This window comes from Barbatula barbatula, assembly GCF_947034865.1.
Source record: "Barbatula barbatula genome assembly, chromosome: 17".
NCBI lineage: Eukaryota > Metazoa > Chordata > Actinopteri > Cypriniformes > Nemacheilidae > Barbatula > Barbatula barbatula.
Genome location: NC_136780.1, coordinates 2,561,099 through 2,585,056, shown reverse-complemented (window position 1 = coordinate 2,585,056; position 23,958 = coordinate 2,561,099). Strand labels below are relative to the sequence as shown.

The 23,958-nt window shown below is 38.1% G+C and overlaps 1 protein-coding gene across 1 annotated transcript; it reads right to left on the bottom strand.

The window, feature by feature from the left end:
• Nucleotides 1-3,424: 3,424 nt before the first annotated feature.
• On the bottom strand, nt 3,425-22,569 carry mical1 (microtubule associated monooxygenase, calponin and LIM domain containing 1). The gene is made up of 24 exons (XM_079478426.1): nt 22,454-22,569; nt 17,706-18,000; nt 17,413-17,620; nt 16,754-16,861; nt 16,547-16,642; nt 16,052-16,207; nt 15,872-15,972; nt 15,228-15,485; nt 14,705-14,820; nt 14,219-14,342; nt 14,015-14,087; nt 13,701-13,848; nt 13,418-13,614; nt 11,741-11,850; nt 11,302-11,367; nt 10,807-10,990; nt 9,792-9,862; nt 7,810-8,572; nt 7,594-7,706; nt 6,403-6,510; nt 6,076-6,169; nt 5,584-5,674; nt 5,176-5,249; nt 3,425-4,415 (listed from the first exon to the last, which is right to left on the bottom strand). Exons 2-24 carry the CDS (start codon nt 17,964-17,966, stop codon nt 4,216-4,218), a joined length of 3,720 nt encoding a protein of 1,239 aa, XP_079334552.1. The 5' UTR covers nt 17,967-18,000; nt 22,454-22,569; the 3' UTR covers nt 3,425-4,215.
• Between the last annotated feature and the right edge of the window lie 1,389 nt (nt 22,570-23,958).

The window sequence follows — 23,958 nt, the reverse complement described above, 5'->3', positions numbered from 1 at the left end:
GAACCCACAACCTCTTCGCTGCTAATGCAATGCAAACAGAGAACCAGAACTATGTTGCTACGGTGTTGCTAGGGTGTACGGAGTGGTTCCTGGAAAAAAATATTTCTAGACGCATCATATTGCTCAGAAAAACATCTCTTTCTATAAATAAACGCAGGGGTATTTTGAAGAAATAAATTCTATAAATACACAATTAATTTTGCAAACATGGTTAATTTATGGTTATTTACAGTGTAAATTAGTATGTGCGCTCCGTGGAAACCGAACCAACGCAATGCTCTGCCAGTTGAGCCACAAAATCATACACTTCCAAATGACCATTTAACAAACTTGAATATAAAATGTCTACAGTTCAGTATCACCGACTGTAGGTTTAAACCAGAGGGAACATTCTGTCATGAATTACCTTCTAGTTGATCCAAACATGTATCAATGTTTTTCAACGTAACGTATTACGTGAAGTCGTGAGCGCGCTTTGCAGGACAGAGCAAGGCGAGCATTTGTGTTTATAAAACATATACATTTTTATTTTTATTAGAAAATGACCGATCGTTTCGCGAGATGAGACTTAAGGACTTTTATTCATCTTCAGGTATCGTTGACGCTGCAATGAAACTGTAATTTTGACCTCCAACCGTTTGGAGTCCATTGAAGTCCACTCTATAGAGCATAATACTGAAATGTTTTCATCAAAAACCTTAATTTCGTTTCGACTTAAGAAAAATACACAAACATCTTGGATGACAACAGGGGCGAGTAAATTATCATGAAGATGTATGTTGAAAGTGAACAATTCCTTTAATGTTTCATCGATCAAACAATGTGGGGTTTATCCATTTTGCATTAAAACAATTCTCACTTCAAAAGCGAAGTTCATAAAGAAATCTAAAAAAAGCTAAAATCTGTGTCTACAATTCTCAAGTAACTAAGTCAAATGTTGCATAGGCCCAAACATTGTATACTTACATCGAAATAAAAATGAAGTATTAGCAGGACTCACCTTTGCGATGTTTTTTGCAGCTCAAGGGTTTGCCTTGGTTAATGAAATAAGATGGCATTTCACGGGAGCCTGTGGAGAAACACGAGTGGAAATGTGACTTCCTAGAGAGATGTTGACTTGTGTACACTGGGAGTGAGATGAAGCTGCAGGAGTGTCATTGTGTGTCTGTGTACAGGGTTGCCATGGCGGGGAAGGGATGCACAAAACACAACCGGACATGAAGATCTCTGGATAGTTCTTTTTCAGGGCGGGTTTTGCGTAAATGGGAATACGGGTGAGGAGACGAGGAACTTGTCTCTATGTGAGGGACGCAAAGGATGTGAATCACTTTTACATTGTGTTATTTTGGTGGCTTGTGGATGGTGTCACTCATTTTCAGGTCTTGACATGTAAATACACTATGTGCTATATATATTTATATATTTGAGAAGACAATCATTATACAATCCCAAGTCTTGAAGATTTTTTTGTTAATACAATTTGTAAACTGTAACTATTTATTTAAAAGACGTTCAGTTTACACAGTGTAATCTGCCTGTGGAATCGAGCTTATCTGTACTGAACGTACTTCTGGAGCACATCTTGACACTCGGATGAGTTCTTAAAAAACAGCATGTACATGTTTTTTCTAGGAACGTGGGTCTCTTATCAGAGCACATCATTCAATTGTCACCTGTATATCATTTAACACAGGCACGACAAGCCTGGAGGTTTTTCCTGTCCTATTTTGGTGGTATGGTATCATCATACATGTTGCAAATCTCATCTCACGTGATGCACTACAGTGCCACGACTGCAGGCCCTTACATGGCCAAACAATCCTAAAGCATGAACAGAAATACTAACGGATTATCAGATGATCTGTGTGCACAGAATGAGCTTCTTAGCAACGGCCTGCAACAGCGCCTCTGATGGACAACTTCTCAATACTTTGATTCATGAATGGATTCATTTCCCCCTCTCTTATTGTATATAACAGCAAACAAATACATTAAACGCATTTTATGAATTAGTTCACATAATAAAAGAAGTCGAAGACATTTACTCACCCAAGATAATATTTCACAATGATCACACCGGCCTCTTCCATGCATTTAAAGGCAATTATCACCTAAGGGCTATAGAAGTTAAAACCTGTACAGGTGTTCAACAACAAGAGCGTAAAAATTAAATACTTTGAAGTATAGTGCATTTAAACACAAGAACATGTTATTTTATGTAACGCATTATAACACACGTTTTATATAAAACGTTGTACATGTATAGTACAATGCAATGCAAGTCATTTTGGATGACAGCGTCTGCAAACAGCGTAACCAGACAGATCTCGGAGAAAAATACAAAGACAGTTCAAAATGTCTTCTTTTGTAATGTAGTAATTTACTAGGAGAGTCAAGATCTGTTTGGTTATACGCATTATTCCAGATATCTTTCTCTGTGTTCATCAGAACAAAACCATTTATACAGATTTAAAACAACTCGAAGGTGAGCAAATGATGACATAATGTCTGTTTTTTTGGTTGAACTGTCCCTTTAAAGGTACAGCCCATAAATTCTGCTTAAATTTCTCTCTTGCTGTTCTACACCTGTATGGTTTTCTTTCATCTGCTGAAAAGAAAAATATATTTTGCGTAATAATTTTTTTTACATTTCCATAAAGGTTCAAGGGGCAAAAAAGCACCATATGAGAAAACCATGGATCGTTTTAAAATCCTACCGAAGCTGATATAATGGATTTAATTCCTTTATGTATTTCTACAGTATACATGCCAGTGTGTGAAAACATTAATCGTGAACAACACACAGCATCCCACTGCTCTTTTAAAAACTAATGGTGCCATCTAGTGGTGGGATGTAAAAGCACAACACAATCCGAACAACACAACAGTCATAAGATTTCCATCTCTTCTGTCCAGTTTTCATAACCATATATACGTAGACATGACGTAATTGTTATAATGCTTTGAAGTACAATCCCCTGTTTCTTATTGAGGACAAGACTGTAGGCTCGAGCCTGTACACCGTAACACTTTAAAGACATCAGAATGGAGATTCATAAAGTGCTTCATATTTTTTTATTAGCATGTCAAGTGAATCAACGTTGCCCATAAAAAACTAATGATGCAAAAAAATACAAAGAACGAGGGACTTAAAGTAAACAGTACACCACTGTACCCAAAACATGACCGGCTACTTTCCCTTGTAACAAGTTTTAAATGATCAGTGTCTCTAAGATGTCACTTTATCAAACACATGAAAGTACCATAGTATCAAATAAATTACTTTATGGGTATTTCAGTACTGTGTCGCAGAGATACTATGGTGTATGTGGAGGCCGAGTCGAGTTCAGTCCTGGCCCCTTTTGATCACTAAAACGAATTTGTTAAGTATTTAAAAGTATATATATATATATATTTTTTTTTTAAATAAAGATATGGAATTATACAGAATCCCACATATATACATATACATATATATATATGTAGACCAAGCCAGGCACACATATTGCACCCCTGAGAATCAAAACTGTGGTCATGCAAAAAATATAAAAACAATCAATTATAATAATGTTTGAACTTTGATGATAATATCGCAAGAATGTGTGTGGAAAATACATAGCACATTGCACAAAAGCCCATATTTAATATCTTTATGTTGCAAAGCTGTGATACATTCCTGATCATACAATGCAAGTGCTGTTGAAGATGGAAAAAATCGTCTGTGTGCGGCATCAGTTTTCACCATTTATGCTGAACATGACATCATGTCGATATATTGTTTTACTATCTTTAGGACTTAACAATTGTGAACGTAATAGACAGCTCTTATAAAAATGAGACGTACATGTAAACGTCAAATGTTACACGGCAGTCAGCTCTCACAGCGACGCCCGAGTTTGTGGAAGTCTCATGCAAGTCTGTGTCCGAGCAGTCAATGTCGACCCGATTGTGCAGTTTCAGTTTTCATAATCCACGTGTTTCAGCACAGAGTCTGGCACCTGCGTTTCTCAGGGTTAAGTGCCAAATCCACACCTGTGGACGGATGACGGTTCTACCTCCAGAAATGTCTTTGGTTTAAAAGGAAACACATTTTCGCTGTGCCACGTGTGCATCTACGCCGGCACATCACAAGGTGTGATTATGTAATAGCTGTAAATCATGACATATCCGAGTGCGTTAAGGCTCGGATGTGTGATGTGTGTGCGTTTGGGTCCATCAGGCCCAGTGCACCTGCGATCCAGCAGTCGATTGTCTCTTGGATTCCACTACTGAATTTCCCAGAGGCTCCTCGTCGAGCTCCTTCAGTCTCTTCTCCTCCAGGAAGGACACCAGTGAATTCCTCATGTCCACCACATCCAACATCTCCTGTAGGATCTGCTCCTCGTGAGCTTGCATCTCAGGGCTCTTCTCAGAGTCTGCACACAAACAAAACAACAATAAACACATGTCCTTATACATCAATATGAATAATAAAGAAAATCCATGTGTTGGGGGAAAAAAAGAGATCATGGACATGTTATATAACCCACATGAAAAATACTGCAGTACGCTTTAGTATTTATTCACTATAGTAAATTGTAGAACAATTCTTAGATACTATAGTGTTTTACTTTCCATAGTAAACTTTAGTATTTACTACAGTAAGATAAAGGTAAAGTTAATCAATTCACTATATTTAAACCTACATAATACTATAGTATACTATATAGTACTCACTACACATTGTAAGCGTGTATACTATAGTATTCTGTGGTATGCTCAAGGAATAATAACAAGTATACAGTACTACGATTTACAACCGTTCACGAAGTATATATTGTTACAGTTATAGTAAATACTAAAGCATACAGCAGTATTAAATACAGTTTACTCATTTAACATATATACGAATACTGCAGTATACAATATCAAGTGTTGTCATTACTATAATATGCTACAGTTTACTACTTTATTTACTACGGTCAACTATAGTAAATAATAAAATACGCTACAGTATTTTCTTCATGTGGGAACTACTAACATATAGTTGAGACGTTTAAAGAGAATGCAATAAGCAACGAAATAAAAATCCTGCATAAATACACTCAAAAAAACGTTGCGTTACTAATCATCATATCATTTATTATTCAATAATATTGTAATAAAGCACAAATCTATAATAATGTAATTTCGCACCATCCATTTCCATGTGTTTCCGTAGCTCCATCTCTAACATGCTTTGTTTGTCTTCCAGCTCCAGCTGTCGGGACCTTTGAAAAACAAAAACCCCAATCACACAAATGAATTACAGTATTCCGCTGTGAGCACAGCCTGTAATTACGTTTAACACCGAGGAGACGAATGCGCAGAGCAAATATATGCTAAATACATGCAAAGCGTCGGCTTAAATAAACGAGGCCACTCCAAGCATCATCTGAAGCATTAATGCTTGTCAAAGACATGCAGAAGAGAGGTTGCCAGGGGCAACAAGACGACGAGCAGGTTTTCAAAGAGACACGTGTGTTTCTCTCTTAACAGATGCAAAAACTAAAACGCTGCACCTGAGAAACGCGCTAGCAGAGCTTTGATAAACATCAGACTTACGCCACCATGAGATCAGACTCCTCGGAGAGAAGATTGTTCTTTTCCTGGACCAGCTCCATCCAGTTTTCTATTGTTTCGCAGTCGCCTGAACCTTAAACACACATCCAGGTTAAACAGACCTGTGTCCGACTTGCGTGCATCATTTATTTGGTTTAATCTTTGCTTTAGCTCACCTGCTGAACATTGGTTATTATGACATTAATGGCATTTATTGATAATTGTGTTTTGTTAAATGTTGCCCGTTCTTTAGTGCAGAAAATGGTATTAAATTGTTGTGACTACATATTATTAATGTCTACTATAGTAGTATGCTACCTACATAAATATATTGAAGTATTTACTATGGTTAAACACTATAATCAAGGAAATGCACTAGTTTACTATGGTATATACTATAGCATACTACACTATTCTCTTTTGATTTATAGTGCAGGTGGTTTGTGTTGGAAAGTTTGTTGTAGTTTGTGCAGTAGATGGATGAGACGCTCATACCGGCCTCTCCTCTCAAAGCTCTTTCCAGCTCCACTCCTTTGTCCTCCAGATCTTTAAAGGTCACTTCGATCTCCTCCAGTCTCCTCTGAATCGTCTGCATGTGCGTCAGAACCAGGACAAAATGACAAATGAGCGAAGAAATCAAATGACGCTACTTGTTTTTGTGCCATTATAGTATTTTAAGAGACCAGAAGAGCGAACTTCTAACCATCAGTCAATTTGACCCACTCATTTAGTCCGAGTTATTACAAAAATGCAAATCCGGCATGATTGACTTTTCACAGACTGGATTGTGTTGAATGATAAAGATAAAACAGGTTTGTTCACCTGAGCTTGGTGGAAGCGCTGAATTTCGCTCATCTTGGCTTTGCGCTCCAGGGTTCTCATCTTCATCAGGTCACGTTTCTCAGCCTCTGAAATCTCAAAATCAGCACCCTGAACACATAAGACACACACACGATGAGACACATGATGGAGTCACACAAAACTAGAGACTTGAGCTGCGTCTGAATGTGCTCACTCGTTCACTCATTCACTATTCCCTATATTGCGAACGCTAAATAGTCCACTACACAGGGAAGACACTGACGTAATATAAATTATAATATAAATTCGTCATGACGCTTATATTACACCTTTGTGGCTTTATGGATTGTTTATAAAATGGTCAAGTAAATTTTGAACTTATTTGTCACTTTATTAAAAATGTATAATTAAAATGAGAACAAAACAACTGTTTGCAACGTTTATTTTATTACATTTATTGATAGATTTAAAATAAACCACCGCTGTCTACAACATTCATTTAATCCGTTTATTCTCAAAAAGTAGTAATTAAGTGTCAACAAGAACAAAGTATAAACGTATCAAGGTATAAACGTGCATTCATGGCATTAGCAGTCACTCTCCACCAGCTGATTCTAATCAGACGGTTCATTCGCGCTGTATCACGGGAAATAGTGAGTGAACGAGTGGACATCTGATCTCAAAATCAGAATGCATTGTGGGTAAAAAGTAGTGAACGAATGTAGGGAATTAGTTGTTCACTCAGAATTCAGACCACACAACAAAATGGCGGACACATGAAATAGTGCAGTATATATGAGATGGGGCGAAACGGCTAACATCTTCACAAACTAGTTTTGTTGAACTAACGGTCTAGACATGATCTGGCATTAAAGGGACAGTTCACCCAAAAATGTAATTCTGTCATATACTCACCCTCAAGTTGTTTCAGTATGTATGTCCTTTTTTATGTATTACACAAATGAAGATATTTTAAAGAATATGGGAAACAAAAAATTCTGGGGCACCATTGAATCCCATACTAGATTTATTTCCTACTATGGTAGTCAATAGCTTTTAAATATCTTTCCATGTTCCCAGCAAAACAACAACATATATTCAGGCTTGAAACAACTTGAGGGCGAGTAAATGAAGACGGAGTTTTCACTTTTGGGTGAACTGTTCCTTTAAGCTACAATGTGGACCAAGTCACAAATGTGACAAAAATTTCACCTTGCAATCCACAAAATGATCTTCGGCTTGAAGATCCTCATCGTCCTCTTCCTCATCATCGTCCACAACTCCGACGTCATCTTCTGATACGTAATGTTCCAGCTGGGCTTGTCCTGGTCAGGCAATTCACACAAAACTTAGGACAAAACACTAAACCAGATGTAAACGTGATACTTTGGCAGATTAAGAAGGTTTAGTGAGCATTGGATATCAAACCTGTGGGCCCGACCCGGAGCACACTAAAGCGCTGTTGCAGCCTCGGTGATGACAGATTCCAGGGTGAGAATTTGGAACGGATCTTGCCGTGTTGTGATCGTACGGGGGCCGGCGGTTCGCTCTTCCTCCTCACGCATTTGCGGTTCTGTTGCTCTCGTAGTCTCTTCCCTGCCGCGGTTCCTCCGCTCCAGTAACCTTCCTCCTCACCTCCTTCATGCTGCTTGGATGAAGACGAGGTTGACGCAGCAGAAGAAGAAGCGGGCGTCTCGGAGTCCGAGTCCTGACTGAAGCTCAGGTTGAGAAGGCCGGTCTTCTCGTCCTGGCTCAGCTGAAGTTTTCGTAGTGACTGTTTGGGTTTAGAGTCGGGCGTGAGGTCATGATGACCGTTCTTGTCCCCAGATGATGGAGTTTCTTCCGTCTCCTGGTTCTCGAGGTCTTGGGGAACTACGTTATGAACGGTGCGAGGTTTGGGGAGCGGAGGGTACAGTGGTTTTCTGGAACTTCGAGGGGCCGGCACTGGAACGGGTGAGGCGCCGTTAGCCTCGCGGCTCTCGGTGTCTGTGGACTCCGGCAGGCTCTCTGGAGGTTCGTCAGATGATGGTTGGTCGTCCTGATCTGTATGGGTTGAGCATTCTGTTGATTCTTCAAAGTCCGGATCAACAGAGATTTTATACGAGCCTTTCCGCCTGATCGATTTATGTGGCAGAGGGGATTCAGTTCGCTCGTCGTTCTCTTTCTCTTTAATGCCATTCTCAGCATTAGGCTTAAAAAAAAAATTGACAAGGACATGAATGCACACATTTCTGGATGTTATAAGGCAAACGTTTGCCTCTCTATTGCGATCTCTGTTTGAAACATACAATTTCAGGTTACTTTACATGCGTTGAACGGACCTTTCCTATGAAATCGTAACTTTTGGTATTTCAGATCTGAAAGTACATGTAAGACATACCGGATTTTGTTTTTTAAAGCATCAACTCATTTGTAACGTTAGACTACATCTATTATATTATATAACAAGTTCAGTACAGCTCATTACTTAAACCGAAATAGAAACGTGAAGAAACACTGATTTATATGCTTTCATAAATATTCATGTTTTACATGAACTATTAAAAATGACTCATGAAAGTTATTATAAAATGCTTGACCCAAAAACGAAACGTCCTATTGAACAACTGTACAAAAATCTACTTTAATGGTACCACGCAACATTATTGCTATCCGACGGTTATTTTAGTTTGATGTTTTTATGGCGTTTGGTTTTCAAGGTTTATACATACTACTCCATCGTACAGTTACAGTACTATGAAAGTGTCCAAAAAACACGGCAACACGTGGTAGTATTGGTAATATTTGATGAACAGCCATGGAAAAAATTAACAGATCTTCACAATTATTTTTAGTTTTTCAGAATTTTCTATTTATAGGGAAGTGTTTAGGTCAAATAATCATTTCTTTGTTTTATTCTGTGAACTACTAACAATATTTCTCACGTGTTTCAACTCAAAACATTGTTTCTTTTTGCAATTATTTGCAGACAATGAAAACAGGCAAAACAGGTCACCATAACAGAAAAGATCCTCAGTATTTTTTCAGACCTCAAATACTTCAAAGAAAACAAGTTCAGATTCATTTTAAAGCAATACAACAGTCATATTTCTACATCTATTAGGGAAATGTTCAAAAATTGTTGTTTCTATGTGATGACCTAGATTTTTAATCACAGTTTTCATGTCATCCTCTCAGTCTTTCACATTTCTGTTAATTACATTAAATACATTTTAAAGATGATTCAATAAAAATGTGGTGTGGTCTCTAAATGTATGCTGCAGCTGTATATTTCTTATAAATAAAGGTGATATGTTCGTACTGTGCCCTCAGTCCAACATCCACACCAAAATAAAAATCCTGCCCAGCAACATCACAGCAGAGATCAGAGAGTAAAACAAGGGTCTCATTAGCTGTAATGCTCTTCATACCTGTGAGGCCCGGTGAGCTTCCTCATCCTCCTCATCCTCAGCTTCTGCGTGCAGCTCGCAGTAAAACCTCCCTGTGGACACATCAGATCTCACATTAAACAGCGAGCTCTAAATAAACAACACTGCTGTCATGTCACACCTTCAGTTTGAGCTGTAAAAGATATGATGTAAGATCCTTTATTTGAATCCTTGCTCTTATATTGCTTTCAATCGCGCAGAACTGTGGTTCAATGTGCTTTATAAATAAAGTTTGGATGTGTTAGAGCTATGCATGCATAGCTAGGTTATATAATAAACATAGCGACGGGTGCGAACAGATATCAAAAGGGATTAAAGAGATTCTCTCATCATTTTCGTTTCGCCCTCATGTGGTTCAAACCCTGTATATATGACTCTTTCTTCAGAAGATATTTTGAGAAACGTCTCGGTGGCTTTGTGTCCATACAATGGAAGTCAATAGGGGTCGATGTTGTTAGGTTACCTACATTCTTCAAAATATCTTCGTTTGTGTTTGGCAGAAGAAAGAAAGTACATCTACAAGCTTCGCTGCTTGTTAAATGTCACTTTGTGACGTTATTAAAAGGTTACAATTGTGACCTATTAAAACAGCACTCCGCACAGCTTATGTAATATTCAACGTGACGTCAGTTCTTACAACAGCCGACATTTTTTAATATAAATCTGACATTCTATGATATTTACACAATGAAAATAATTATAACGTATGAATATAAGGGTGCAGTTAAACCCTGAATCTGTGCCATAAGATCGTAGTTTTACACTCAAGATGTTTTTAAGACACTTCTTGGTCTTTTCCATTTTTATTTACATACTTTCTGTTGTCTGGTAAACTATATAAGTGATAACACAACAACTATCAGCACGACCATGCCGATATAAACGTTCAAATCTACTTGTAAACATTTCAGTGAATAAGACACCGTAAGTATATCTGCAGACTCAAAGTGTTAAAGTCCTTTGATATGAGATCAGAGTATGTTTGGGTTGTGCTCACCCGTGTTGGAGTGGAAGGTGTATCCGCCCTGCCGTAGGGTAGAATCGCACCTATAACAATTGAAACAGCCCCGGTGGAAAAACTTTCCCTCGGCGCTTCCTCTCTCCAGGACATAGAGACGCTCCTGGCAGAAATAACAGAGCTCGCTGCAGCTCGTATCTGGAGACGACATGGACGTCACAGGCTGTGGAAGAGGAGAGCATTTATAGTACATCTGGCAACATGTACTGTATACTACCAGATCATTCTTCGCTGTAACGATTTTATGTATTTTAAAGCTGCAATTTGTAACTGTTATAAAACCATATTTACCTTATTTCTATTCGAAACCGTCAACTAATAACAATGATAAGAACCTAAAGGAATTTTTAATTCTTTGAAGTAGGCTAAATAAAACCATTTTAGGATCTCTCGCGTTACTGTATGTTAACATTCACAGCGTCGCAACAAAAAGGTGTTGCATCATCTTATTAAGAAACTGCAAGACTCTTTCACCTCACTGCCTTCCTCTTTCTCCTTCATCTTCTCCGTTCCTGATCCTTGTCTCGATGTCAGTCGTTCCTGCGGGACACAGGTCGCATGATTTCATTTACAGCTCAGGTTGCGTAATGTGCCGACAGCATGGCAGAAATAAACAATGATTTAATCTCCATCCTGCACTGCAGACGAACGGCAAACAAACACTTGCGTCTCTCCGGCCTGTGTGCCGCTTCCGCTCTCGTTTATTTCGCAATGCGTTTTGTCATCGTGGTGACATTGGGGCTGTAATTGGCTTTTGCAAGAGTGTGTGTGTAACAGGGGCATTCGATGCTTTCTTTAATCTTGTGGTTGGTTACTACACAGCTCATCGCACGTGACTTCACGCTCCGTTGAAGTCAACACGCCACGCGTGACCTTTGCTAGATCTGCTGATGTAATGCATCGGTTTGCCTACCTTGCGTCTTTGGAGGGAGTTGTGCTTGAGTTTGTTGAGAAAGAACACAGCCGATCGGGTTCTGGAGAGAGAGAGGCTATTGTTGTGGCGCGGGAGACTGTTCGAAGGATCTGAGGAAGACAGACAGGATTACAGAAGAGTGAGGTGATGACAAACGGAAAGTGATCACAGAAATTAATCTACCAAAAAATTTGACACCCTCAGAATTATATTCAATTCTATAAACCCACTTTTTAGATTTGGTTTATTTTAAACAGCACTTTATTTTGTGTAGACAAGATTCTCTTCACATTGTTAGTCTTTGTGCTAAATATATGTATACATTACATTTTACTTAAAATATATACATATTAAAATGTATTTTAATATATTTCAAAATTAAAAGTATATTATGTAAAGTGTATTTTAAATATATACAGTATATTTCTATAAAATTATTGCATATTTATGTAACTGAGTATGTGACAAAAATCATAAATCTAAAAACATTATTGTAGCAAAGATATACAAATGAAGGAAAAAAACTAATAAACATTAATTGTTGTTAAATTCTACAGTGATAGTAAATATGTACTAAATTGAGATTATCAAATCATAAAACTAATACACAACAATTTAGTTTGTGTGCATATTACAGGCTAGAAAATGTTTAAATGTAAATATTCCAACCTTCAAAATTGCGAGGTTGCAATATTTGCATTCAACAATTCTTTCACAGCAACATAAAAAATGCAATTCACGTGCATCAACACAAAAAATCCAAACATAATCCGTGAATTTTAAATACAGCGAAGCAAAAATCGATTCCATATAAATAATTTCCTACCTAGTAAACCGGAACAGACAAGAGTTGTCACATTCAGAATGAGGTTTACATTGCTGCGTTACCGATGGACCGTATCAGACCCCACCCCCTTCCCCACATTACACACATCCAGAGCTTATACTCGTGACATCTCAACCAGAAGCTCATCTGCGTGAGATCCCCCCATAATCACAACGTCTGACACGTTGAATCTACTCTGAACGCTGCCGGCACGAGATGTGTTGTGATCCGTGTGGATCAGCAGAATACAGAGACCCCGGTGGAATCAGAGCCACTCCCACCGTACGACCGATATAAAGCAGATTTCTAAGCAGCGAAGAGCGTTTGATGCTGCAGACTCTGCTGTCAGACAGCAGATTACTGCCCGTTCGCAGCAGTGCATGCTGGGAACATCTCTTAAAGAGACAGCTGCAGTGATTTCAGGAGAATGTGGCTACTGTTATTATTTAGAGTATCTGATATTTAAATACAAATATGTCGACATGCAAATAACTTCACGTATCACCAACGAATATGATAACAAAATATAAAGGAGAACCAATGAGATTTGACGTCATGTCGTCATCTATGTGTAGTATATGTACACTGTAAAAAAGATTATTATATATAATATAAATGTTTGAAGAAACAAAAGCATACACATTTGCCACGGCATGACAATGAGTAAATGATGAGACATAATGAGGTTTCTCTGGCATACCTTAAGGTCTTATGAATATGCTTGTTAACCCACATATACTAAATGCTTACATATACTATAGTTTTGACTATATATAATGTATAATGTATTGAGCACATGTTTAGGTGTTATGGATTTGAAAAACGACGGACTTGGTGTTATTTTCGTTTACCTGCCGGCGTGTCTTTCTCAGTGAGGGCGTTGCGGATCTGCGTGAGGTACACCACCATTGCAAGCTGATCAATTTGACTGCAGCCGCTCATATCGCCGGCACGCATGACAGGAGTGATGCCGAACTCTTTCTCCAACAGGTCAAAGGCCAGCTGGTTGTTCTTAGTGGCATCAGATTCATCCAAAGAGGACATTTCACTGAAAAAGACATTCGGTTCGCTTTTACAAGGTCACTTCTCTTCATCCACACAAGTATCTTGGAGTTATGTTTTTCCTCCTCTTACAGAAGTTCAGGTTTGAAGTGGTGGATGAGAGCGCAGAGAGCCACGCCAGACCTCCAGGATTCGCTCAGATCTTTCACCTTCACGCAGTCATACCCGGCTGTGTTTCTCTGACACCAGGACAGCAACTCCTCCAAACGTCTAATGGACTCTGAATCACACAGAATCAGTTCTTAAGTTCACTGTTAACCCAGTGTTTGCATGCATTCACTCTCCTACACAATCTTATTTATAGACTAAAGGAAAATGTAGCGTTTCCAAAATGCTCAATTACTATAAACTGAAATGGAAACGCCATGGTACTTTATGATCTTTACCTGCTTTGGGCTTCGTTTTTAAAGTGGGTTTCTTGACATCGTGATGTTCCTCCATGTTGTACAAATGGAGGACCTGCAAAATGACCAAACAGACATGTATGGGTGCGTTTACCTTTAAACACGTATCTTGGGACAACAATATACGTCTATGGTCGATAGTCTATATTTACATCACTCAGTAAATGTGTGTGTGTGTCTGATCACCTGTTTGGGTTTGATAGACAGCTTGAGGTTTGGGTAACGTGTGGACGGGTCAATGCTGTATAGTTGGTAATTTTTGCTGGTGTTTTCAGGGGTGGTCTGTGAGAGTAACTGATACACGCTCTCCCTGTAAAATATAAACACAGCGACCTAAACTATAGGTAGTATTCTTATGATTATTTGATACATTACGGTTTATGAAGAGTTTGTTTCCAAAATGACAACAAATGTAAAAAACTAATTGTATTATGTTATGTTTTATTGTGTTAGTTAGCTGTATTTTTGGAGTTATATTGCTTAAATCAAAACAAACCTACTGCAGTTTGATTGATGTTAATTTGAATGGCGGAAATAAACTCTTCATATATACATTTACGCAACATATCCTGTCATTTTCTTCCTCATTGAAGTTCTACTTTTGTGGATAAAGGGAACGCTTTCAATAAGCATTCATGACGAATATGGTGAAGGTAAAACGGTTGGTTATACCTCTCAGACAGAACTTGCAGGGGCGGCAGACCTTTCCCCCAGTTTCTGACCATCCATGCAGCGTCAAACGAAGCCATAAAACCACGAGCGATCCCAGTGCCCAGAGGCCAAAACGGCTGGAAAAGATTAAAGCTAGTGATACATCTCTACACGAGCTGATATAAATAAAGACAAAACAGTGATATGAAATATACAGTGGGATTCAAAACTGATAGACCAGTAGTGCAAATGTAATTTTATACATAAAATAGCGGCCAAAAGTGATTTTCGATGGAGGACAGCTGACCTTTGAACTCAATGTATGGTGTATAATGCTCAAGCTTTTTGTATGTATATTAAAAGCTATTTTTAACTTTTGCCAAATGACTCTAGAAGAAAGAGAAAACGCTAAACTGTTTGTTTACAGAGTCATTTGCAACCCTTTTCCTCAAGCACACCATACGGTCTCCATCACAGACATAAAATGTAATTTTGGACCTCAACAAGTATACAATATGTCCAGAAATGTTCCAGACAAACACACCTCGACCAGACAGTCACCCACTAATCCGATGAGCAGCCTTTTTCCCTTCCTCTCTCTGACCAGAGAAGCGTTCTCCGCTCTGTGCATGGATGTAAAGTCAAACATTGCCACGTCCGGCTGGCCCGCGTGGTTCATTGCAAACTCCGGGTCCGGCAGCATGTGTTCTGTGGAGAAGTCGGCCGCGTCGTAGGCGTACTGAAGCAGAGCCTCCTGGTTGACGTTTGCCGGTGCCAGCAGCTGGTTGGCGTCACTGTAGTCCTGAGGAGGACATTTTTGATCAACATTTTATCCACGACATACTGCACATTTTTGATAAATAGTTTATTAGTAGCTGAACTTTATTAGTGCGAGACCCCAAAACACTGGGTGGGACGAACCAATCTATAGCAGGGTTTTAATATAGTTTTGTTTAATCCCAACCGTATGATCTACAAAATACAGATCGCTGTGAGAGAACACAAACAGCAACTCTACAGTTATTCCTGTGAGAAAACAACCACAAGAGAGCCCAGGAACAACATGTGAAGACACAAATGTGTTTGTAAGCTTACAAGCTGGAAATCAGTTGAAACATGTCTGAATTGTTCACCCTCATGCCTCTTAAGCATGTCAAAGGCTGGAGTATATCTGTGTGTGTTTGTTACCTGCTTTATAACGCCTTTCTTTAACAAGCTGGCCTTCTTTGCAGTCATGACAAAATAGTGCGTGTCATCTTTGTAGTAGACAATGTTTTCTAAATCAATGCCTGAGGAGAGACAGATATGAGATAATGGAAGAATTCTGACGGGGAAGGACAGATATCAGAGGATGTGTGTGTGTCGTACCCGTCTCAGCTTGCAGCTCTTTAAAGAATTTCTGGTTGTATATCCGTGCGACTCCGCTGATCTCAGGCACTTGAGCTTCTTCTTTAGAGTGATGGTTTATGAAGTTTGTCGTGATACCGATAGCCAGTTGTCCCCTGAGCTCGTTTATCTTAAAGCCTGACAAGACACACGAAACAGCGACAGAGATTTTTAAAAAGGACAGTCCAAGAACACACAAACAAAATGTTAAATTGACATCGTAAATAATGTTCTTCATACATCAAACTTTTAAGTGTGCATACACCGAGTGTCGTAGAATTTTTTATACTAAGATACTAAACGTTTAAATTAAAATACTAAAAATGTATACCCTGTATCAACAAAATTGCCTTTATAAAAAGTACATTTAGCATAAAGATGCTATCCATCAGGCCCGAGGTGTTTTAAAACAGTCGCTGCGCCACTGCAATGCAGAATTTACAGAATTGTCTCATGTCTGTGTACGTTTGTTTTTACCATCAGGCACGTATCGGCCTCCAGCGGCTGAAATAAAAACATCAAACTGAAACGCAGAAGCTGGATGGGACTTTGGCGACAAATCCGCTCTCCATCCTGTGTGAAAGAAAGACCACATGAGTTCAGGCATCTCTCAAATGTGCCATCCACGGTGATGAAGAAAACCACTGAAAAGATCCATTTTAACAGAATACTGTTGGTTTATACCTGTGGTTCCAGATGGTTCGAGCAGACCTTGAAAAGCCACACCTGTGTGAACCTCAACACCCAAAAGCACAGCCATCTTAAGGAGAATCAACTGCAGCTGACGGATACCTGAACAAACACAGGCATCAAACCAAGAATGATCTTTATAAGAGATAAGCTTAGTTCTAAATCTAAGAGTTCACACCATGACTATAATAAATAATAAAAGAGAGGGACGTTGTTTTTGAGGAAACTTAACATTAATGTAATCTTTTTTCCAGCTGATACGTAAATCGTTGAAAGCCAATCAAAACTTAAATATCGAATGTATTTAAATGTGAAACGCCACACATTTCAAATGTAAGACTGCAGCGTCTGAGCATAAAATAAACATACCGTTATTGTCCATTAGTGTAGACGCCATTATAAATACATACAGTAAATAAAAATAAAAGAATACATCAAAAATAAACAATAAAATGAAGAAACTAATAAGTAAATAAATAAACTTTTTGTACTGATTTTATTGTGTGTGAGGGAAATAAATATTATTATTATTTAAAAAAAAAAATCAAATGACAGTAATAACAACTAGGAGGTTCGGCAAAGAATGTATTTCTCATAAAAAAAGCAAAATAATATTAAATTAGACGTTTCTTTTTGGTGTTAAAGACACTTACTGATGTGATCGAGGGTACCAGTGCAGAATTTTCCGTAGAATTTCTTTGCGCCGAGGTTTCGCAGATCGCGGATGGTGTAGGGCCACAAGTGCAGAACATTATTCCTGGAAAAAGAGCCTCTTTTCTCCAGTACGACTACCTGAGCACCCAGCAATGCCAACTCGATAGCAGTCCTCAGACCACAGGGGCCTGCACCCAAAACTAAACACTGACACACACAAAAAGACATTTTGACCTTCTCGCAAAGATTACAGACAACATTAATGATAAGGACTTGTGATTTTCATTTGTACCTTGTTTGAGCGACAGACTTGACCCTGTCCATAGTCTGGATGTGCGGCTCTCTTGTCTATCTTCTGCCAAAGCTCTTTGGCCTTCCAATAGTTAAGTCTGTCCTTCAGCTTGCTGTAGAAGTGCTTGTAGTCCTTGGGGTCTAACTCTAGGTGGCGACAGAGCTCGCTGAAGTTCTGCAGGGCCTCTTTGCACGTCTGGGCCTTGACGAATCGATCAAAGAGAGCATGGCTGGGATTCACAGGGTCTGACTGGTTTGCCATTGTGAGGAGAAGCTACTAGAGCCGGTTGGACGACCTACGAAGAAAAGAAGGTTAACAGAGGGATTTTGAATAGAATAGTCGACTATTCACTGACTCTGCCTTAGAGTTTTAACGTCAAGCTTTCATTCAACCAGTCAAACCATTCTTTACAAATCTAAAAACAACAGGCACGACACAGAAACAAATGCAGGCAAATGAGTTTCAAATGAGAAACATCCTTTACTGAAACTCAAAGGATGTCGTGTCAACCACAACGTACAGCTCAGATAAGTATGTGCACAAAGACTGGCGTTGAGACATATTACAACATGAGGTGAAAGTTTTAAGAAAGTAATTTTTAAAGACAGTTAAGAAGATTCAGACTAGTTCACAAAACACGCACCAATAAGATTACATGTTATGATCTACCATCATAAAGGAGGTTAAAGGGTGAAAGGTTTATCGGAGTATATTAAACACGGCGGAATACGTTGCCGTGTTGTAATGTGACTAATTTACATCACTCTATTTGAAGCAGGACTATTTTCAGACAAAACACTCACTGTCATCTGAACCTTGACATGTGCTTCCCCTATATAAAAATATGTCTGTGTTTTGTTCAAAACTGATCATGCAAAAACCATCAAGCAAGCATGAATGACAGTTTTCACAAAGCATTAATGTTTAAAACTCAGTTCTTTCGCACAATAGAAACTTCATGGTAGGACAAGCTGCCAAACAAGCAAAAATCACATTCAAACCAATCCACCACATATAAAAAGCAAAAGTAGTTTCAAAACACAGTATTCAGTGACGTCACAACATGCGACTTTGGATTAAACTACATTATTTTCCACCAACATTTTAGTAGACTTTTCAATCCTATTGACATACATTTACATTTAGTCATTTAGCGACTTACAGATGAGGAAACATTGGAAGCAATTATAACAATAGGCAACAAAATACATAAGTGCATCAAAACTAGTCCATTAAAGCCTAGCATAGTATACAAAGAATAGTGAGGTTAGTATTTTTTGACAGCTACTTTCAGCTACTATATTTTTGACACTTTCATGTGACATCCCTGTTTAAAATACATTTCTGTTTAATACCTCTTACACATTGACATCACATGATGGATATTAAAGGGCTAGTTCACTCAAAAATATTTGATCACTTACTCTCATGACATTTCAAACTGTTATGACTTACTTCTGCAGAACACAAAGAACAGATTTAGAAAAATCTTGGTAACCAAACAAACAACATTAACTTCCACTGCGAGTAGATACAAAACCAATGACACGTTTCTCAAAATATCATCTTTGGTGCTCCTCAAAAGAAAGAGTCATATATAGGTTAAACATAAGATGAACTATACCTTTAAGACCTTTACGTTTGTTTAAAGTCTATAACCCTCATTGGAAAATGGTTGCAAACAGGATGTGATCTTTTTTTTGCACTTCTCAGCTACAGATGAGGTGAGAAATCATGTCAACAGCACAAATGTCATCAGACAAGTTTACTACACAGGGTAACATTTGATAAATGTAGGTAAAGAAATAGTGATGCTTGCCTTATAACAAGGACTTTTCCAGAATGTAATTTGGTAATAAGTTATGAATGCTAAATAATGCAAGCTGAACCCATCACACCCACAGTATGACACTGGTAGTGTGATAAACAACAGAATTCAGCATCCTTTAGAGGTGGCATACGGTCCTTTGAAACCGCACTAACATGACCACAAAAGCACATGACTTCAAGACGTTTGCTTCACTTTATGTTTGCACCCTGTAATCAGCATCCTGTGTGCCAACAAATGGTTCAAATAAACTCTGCAATGCTTCCTGGATGTCTTGTGATAACACAGCATGAAACGCACACAATAATATTTTACAATTCCTGGAAATAAACAATCAAAGTCTTGTTCGCATTAACAAACGGTAGCCTGCTGCTTTTAACCAATCACTTGACGGCATGCTGGGCTTGCTGTTGTTTGCTCGTGAAGGCCTCTGTTATGGGTAACAGATGTTGGGCATTCGACTGAACAAAGATATTTTTCACAGATAAAAGATGCAGTAACCATAACACAAACCAAAAACAAATGAACTAACAATGTAGATGAACCCCTCTCGTGCCATTTTATATATTATTAACAGTTTGTTTTCAAATGTTTTGCTGTCGCACCATAGGACACGTGTACGGTTTATTTGTCAACTACCCGTAAAACAGTGTTAAACATATTAGTAAAAATGACAAGAACAACATTAATACCAATATGAGATTAGTCGTCATATTTTCACAAGTTACGAGAACAAATCTGCAAACTCTTATGCTTTACTTATAGTGTGTAAACAATTCGATAGCCGCTTTGCTTTGCTCGTTTCTTACATCACCCTAAATTACGACTTTAATCTGATATATAACTTTATTCTTGTAATTGTAACTTTTTGTCTCAAAATATTTTAGCTGCATTCTCCTTTTATTTTTGTGGCATTAAAACCTTGTCAATAAAGTGACCGAAAACTGACCTCATTTACACCGTTATGTGCAAATGCAGCCTAAAGTGCTCCATGAATTCTGCGCAAGTCGCTTTGGATAAAAGCGTCTGCTAAATTACTAAATGTAAATGTAAATTCAAAAGTTTAGGAGCACATTATTTTTAACTCCTAACATTACTGTGTCACAATATAACATTCACTGTGACAACAATATGTGACTTACTCGGGAACTGAACCCATGACCTACCAACTAAGCTCCAGTGAATGCACATATAACGTATACATTAAGTATAAAACTGAGTTTTATGTGTTGCACTATAAAGACCTGCAATCATATGAATTATATAATAATGTTATCATCACAAACACTCATGAGCGCTCCTTGCTATAACTTTAAAGGGGTCATATGGTGCGAATACGTTTCTTTGGTGTGTTATAAGTTGCCCATGCATGTATTAGACACGTAAAATTGCAAAAATAAAAGTGTCGGCAGGAAAGATGCATTCTATCTAAAAGCGAATGCTCACCCAGACCCGCCTGAATTGACTCGTGTGACCACACCCCCACAAATCTACGTCAGTTCGTGGTATGATTATACTAAGACCGCCCCTAATGTAAACACGAGTAAGGTGGGCGTACCTGTCAGTACTACTGCTTTGGAACCTGATGTTCCAAATATGGTAAGAGGCGTTGCATTTGCCACACCCTTGCAGTATTTGACCAATCACAATGCACTGGTTAACTCGCTTTTCAAAGCGATGAGATTTGTAATAAATCTGCATGTTTCAGAGAGGCGGAGCAAAGAGGAGACACAAACATGCACGGTATGTGGACAATACAGCGTTTTTGACATATTCCCTTACATCCAAAACAAACAATAATATTCGTTTCAGCTGCGTCATATGACCCCTTTAAAAAACAACACAGAATGTGTGTGAAGCGGATCATGTTAAATTCAGTCCATGTTGGGATCATTCATCTCTGATAGTTTATCTGCTTTTATCAAATGACTAAACAAACAAGAAAGTCTAGATTGCATATTTATCAGAGCTTGAGACCTCAGATCTAGATGTATAAGAGCGTGTCATACGGATGTGTGTCAGGTCATAAAAATCCCAAACTCAAAGCCAACGTATTAATAAGAGCAAGTTTATGGTGTAATCTTAAACACAGTCAGAAATATACGTGAACAAAGACTAAAGTTCTCTGATTAGGATTAGAAGAGTAAACACTAATATAACACACAGATCATGATCATGATAGAAATCCCCTGCACATTTCTATTTCGAAACATTGTATTTTCCTTAAACTCACAAGATGCAAGTCATAATGTACGAGGACAGTACCTTGGTACTCAACTCTACTGAATGCGCATGTATGGTCAACTCTACACCCATACGAGGGCTTTTATCTCAGGAAACAGACTTTGTGTGACATTTCCATTTGCAAACACTGCATAAGTTGCCCGACAACCCACGAACAGAACATGAACTGCCAAAACACATCTTTCTGCAATGAACAACCACACAAAACAGCAGACGTGCGATCACTGCGCAATAAAGAAACATAGGAAATGAAGCACCCTTCCCTCACAAAACAACAATGCATTGGAAGTGCAAAGATGATGGGATCATTCGTCACATAGTACGGTACTTTAAAACATACATATATAACATCCGATAAACACGTCTTCCGCTATGTATCACACTTGAAGTGCCACTTGTTTTTGTACTTTGATGACCATTTTGCAATATCTCCTCACACCTGTCAAACACTCGTGTACTATATCTAACGTTGAAACAATTTGCAAACGACTCCTTTATTTGATCACACCCTAGTTAGTTTTAAACCTAAATATACAATCACATCTTGTCGAACACTCGAGCCGCGGATTGGTCAAAGAAGTAACGCAACGTCATAAGCTTCTGTGTGTTACAAAGTAACAAGGCGCCTTTGTTTTAATGCCGACATGATAAAAACGAATTAAAATGATTACGTTACCTTTACAAAGCGAGTCTGTGAGGCGGTTCAAACAAACAGCTCTTGTGCGGCTTCGTTGTGTGTAACAGCACCGATTTCGACTCACCTGAGGAAACTCCTTTTACGAACTCTACTACGCTGAAGGCACGCCTCGTGAATATTCATCACGTACTGTGACGTTTACAATCCCCACTTATTATTATTTTATTTGTATTTTTATTATGCTTAAATAACAAGTACAAAAACAAAACAGAATGCAAACAATAGTACACAGTACCAAGGGTACACTACATAAACATAGAGAAAGTTAAACTAGCTTAAAGGATTGACACCAGTTCCTCAAGGAATTTAAGTAGATGTCCAAATCTTTCTTAAAGATGAAAAATGAGTTTTCTTGGAGAATTTACACTTGTGAATGTAAAATTTGGCAAGGAAAAGAAGCCAGTTAAGACTGTAGTTCAATAAGGGTCTAAATTCAAGTTCTCACCAAAAAACAAAACATTTTTGGTTTATACAGAAGTTTAGATATCAAAATTTGAAAATTTTGCAATACATAAATTCCCAAAATAAATGAATAATTGTCTCGTTAACCTGATGGCAGAAGGTGCACAAGGGGGAGATGTATTATTAAATTGAGCAAAATTAAGATTAACTGGGTAGCAATTGTGAATAATTTTACTTTATTAGATAAAAATAACTTTTTCTGAAGGAGCCAGAAATCTTTTCATACTAAATGTGTTATTCCAAAAGCTTATACAAGCTTTGATCTCTGTTAAGAATTGCGAATTTTCTTGTTTGATAAGATTTTAGGACGCGGTTTAGGGATATTTATTACATACAGTGACGTTTGGTTATCAAGCAAATCTGATTGGCTGAAACGCAGAATCTGCATTACGTAAGAAAGCAAAGAATTACTAATATCGTTCATTAAATGTTTCTTTGTTCGCATTCCAAGGTATTAAACTTAAACATTACGTTCTTTCTTTTCCTAGTTTTGTTTATATATCATTTGTTTAAGATCATATAAAGTTCAAATAACTGATATGAATTGAACAGAATGTATATTTAATGTAGGCTGCGTTAGACAGGCCTTCGTCATAGTGGGTTTCGTCAAAGTTTCAGTACCGCGGGCTATTATCACATTTCTATTACATAAACCCTTTGCACGTTTCGTAATCACGTTTTCAGATGTTATTAAGGGCTTGTCGAGAATCACGATGTGTGTTTTTGATGCTATTTTTGGCAGTATATTGAGTTTCCAGCACCTGCAAACTTTTTCAGAGTTTGCTCAGTCCATATAAATAACAAACGAAATGTTATGAAAGAGTTCGTTTCCAGTAGTTGGTAATATGTTATGATATTATAAAACAAAAAGCAATATCGATATTTATATATATTCGGTCCACAAAAATGAACCAAACCTGTGAATTTGTGGTTATATGTAAAACCGCTAGATGGCGCTAGAGGTGCTTGCGCTGAACGAGGTTTTCACTGCTTTTTTATTTTGCATTGGTGACTTTGTATTT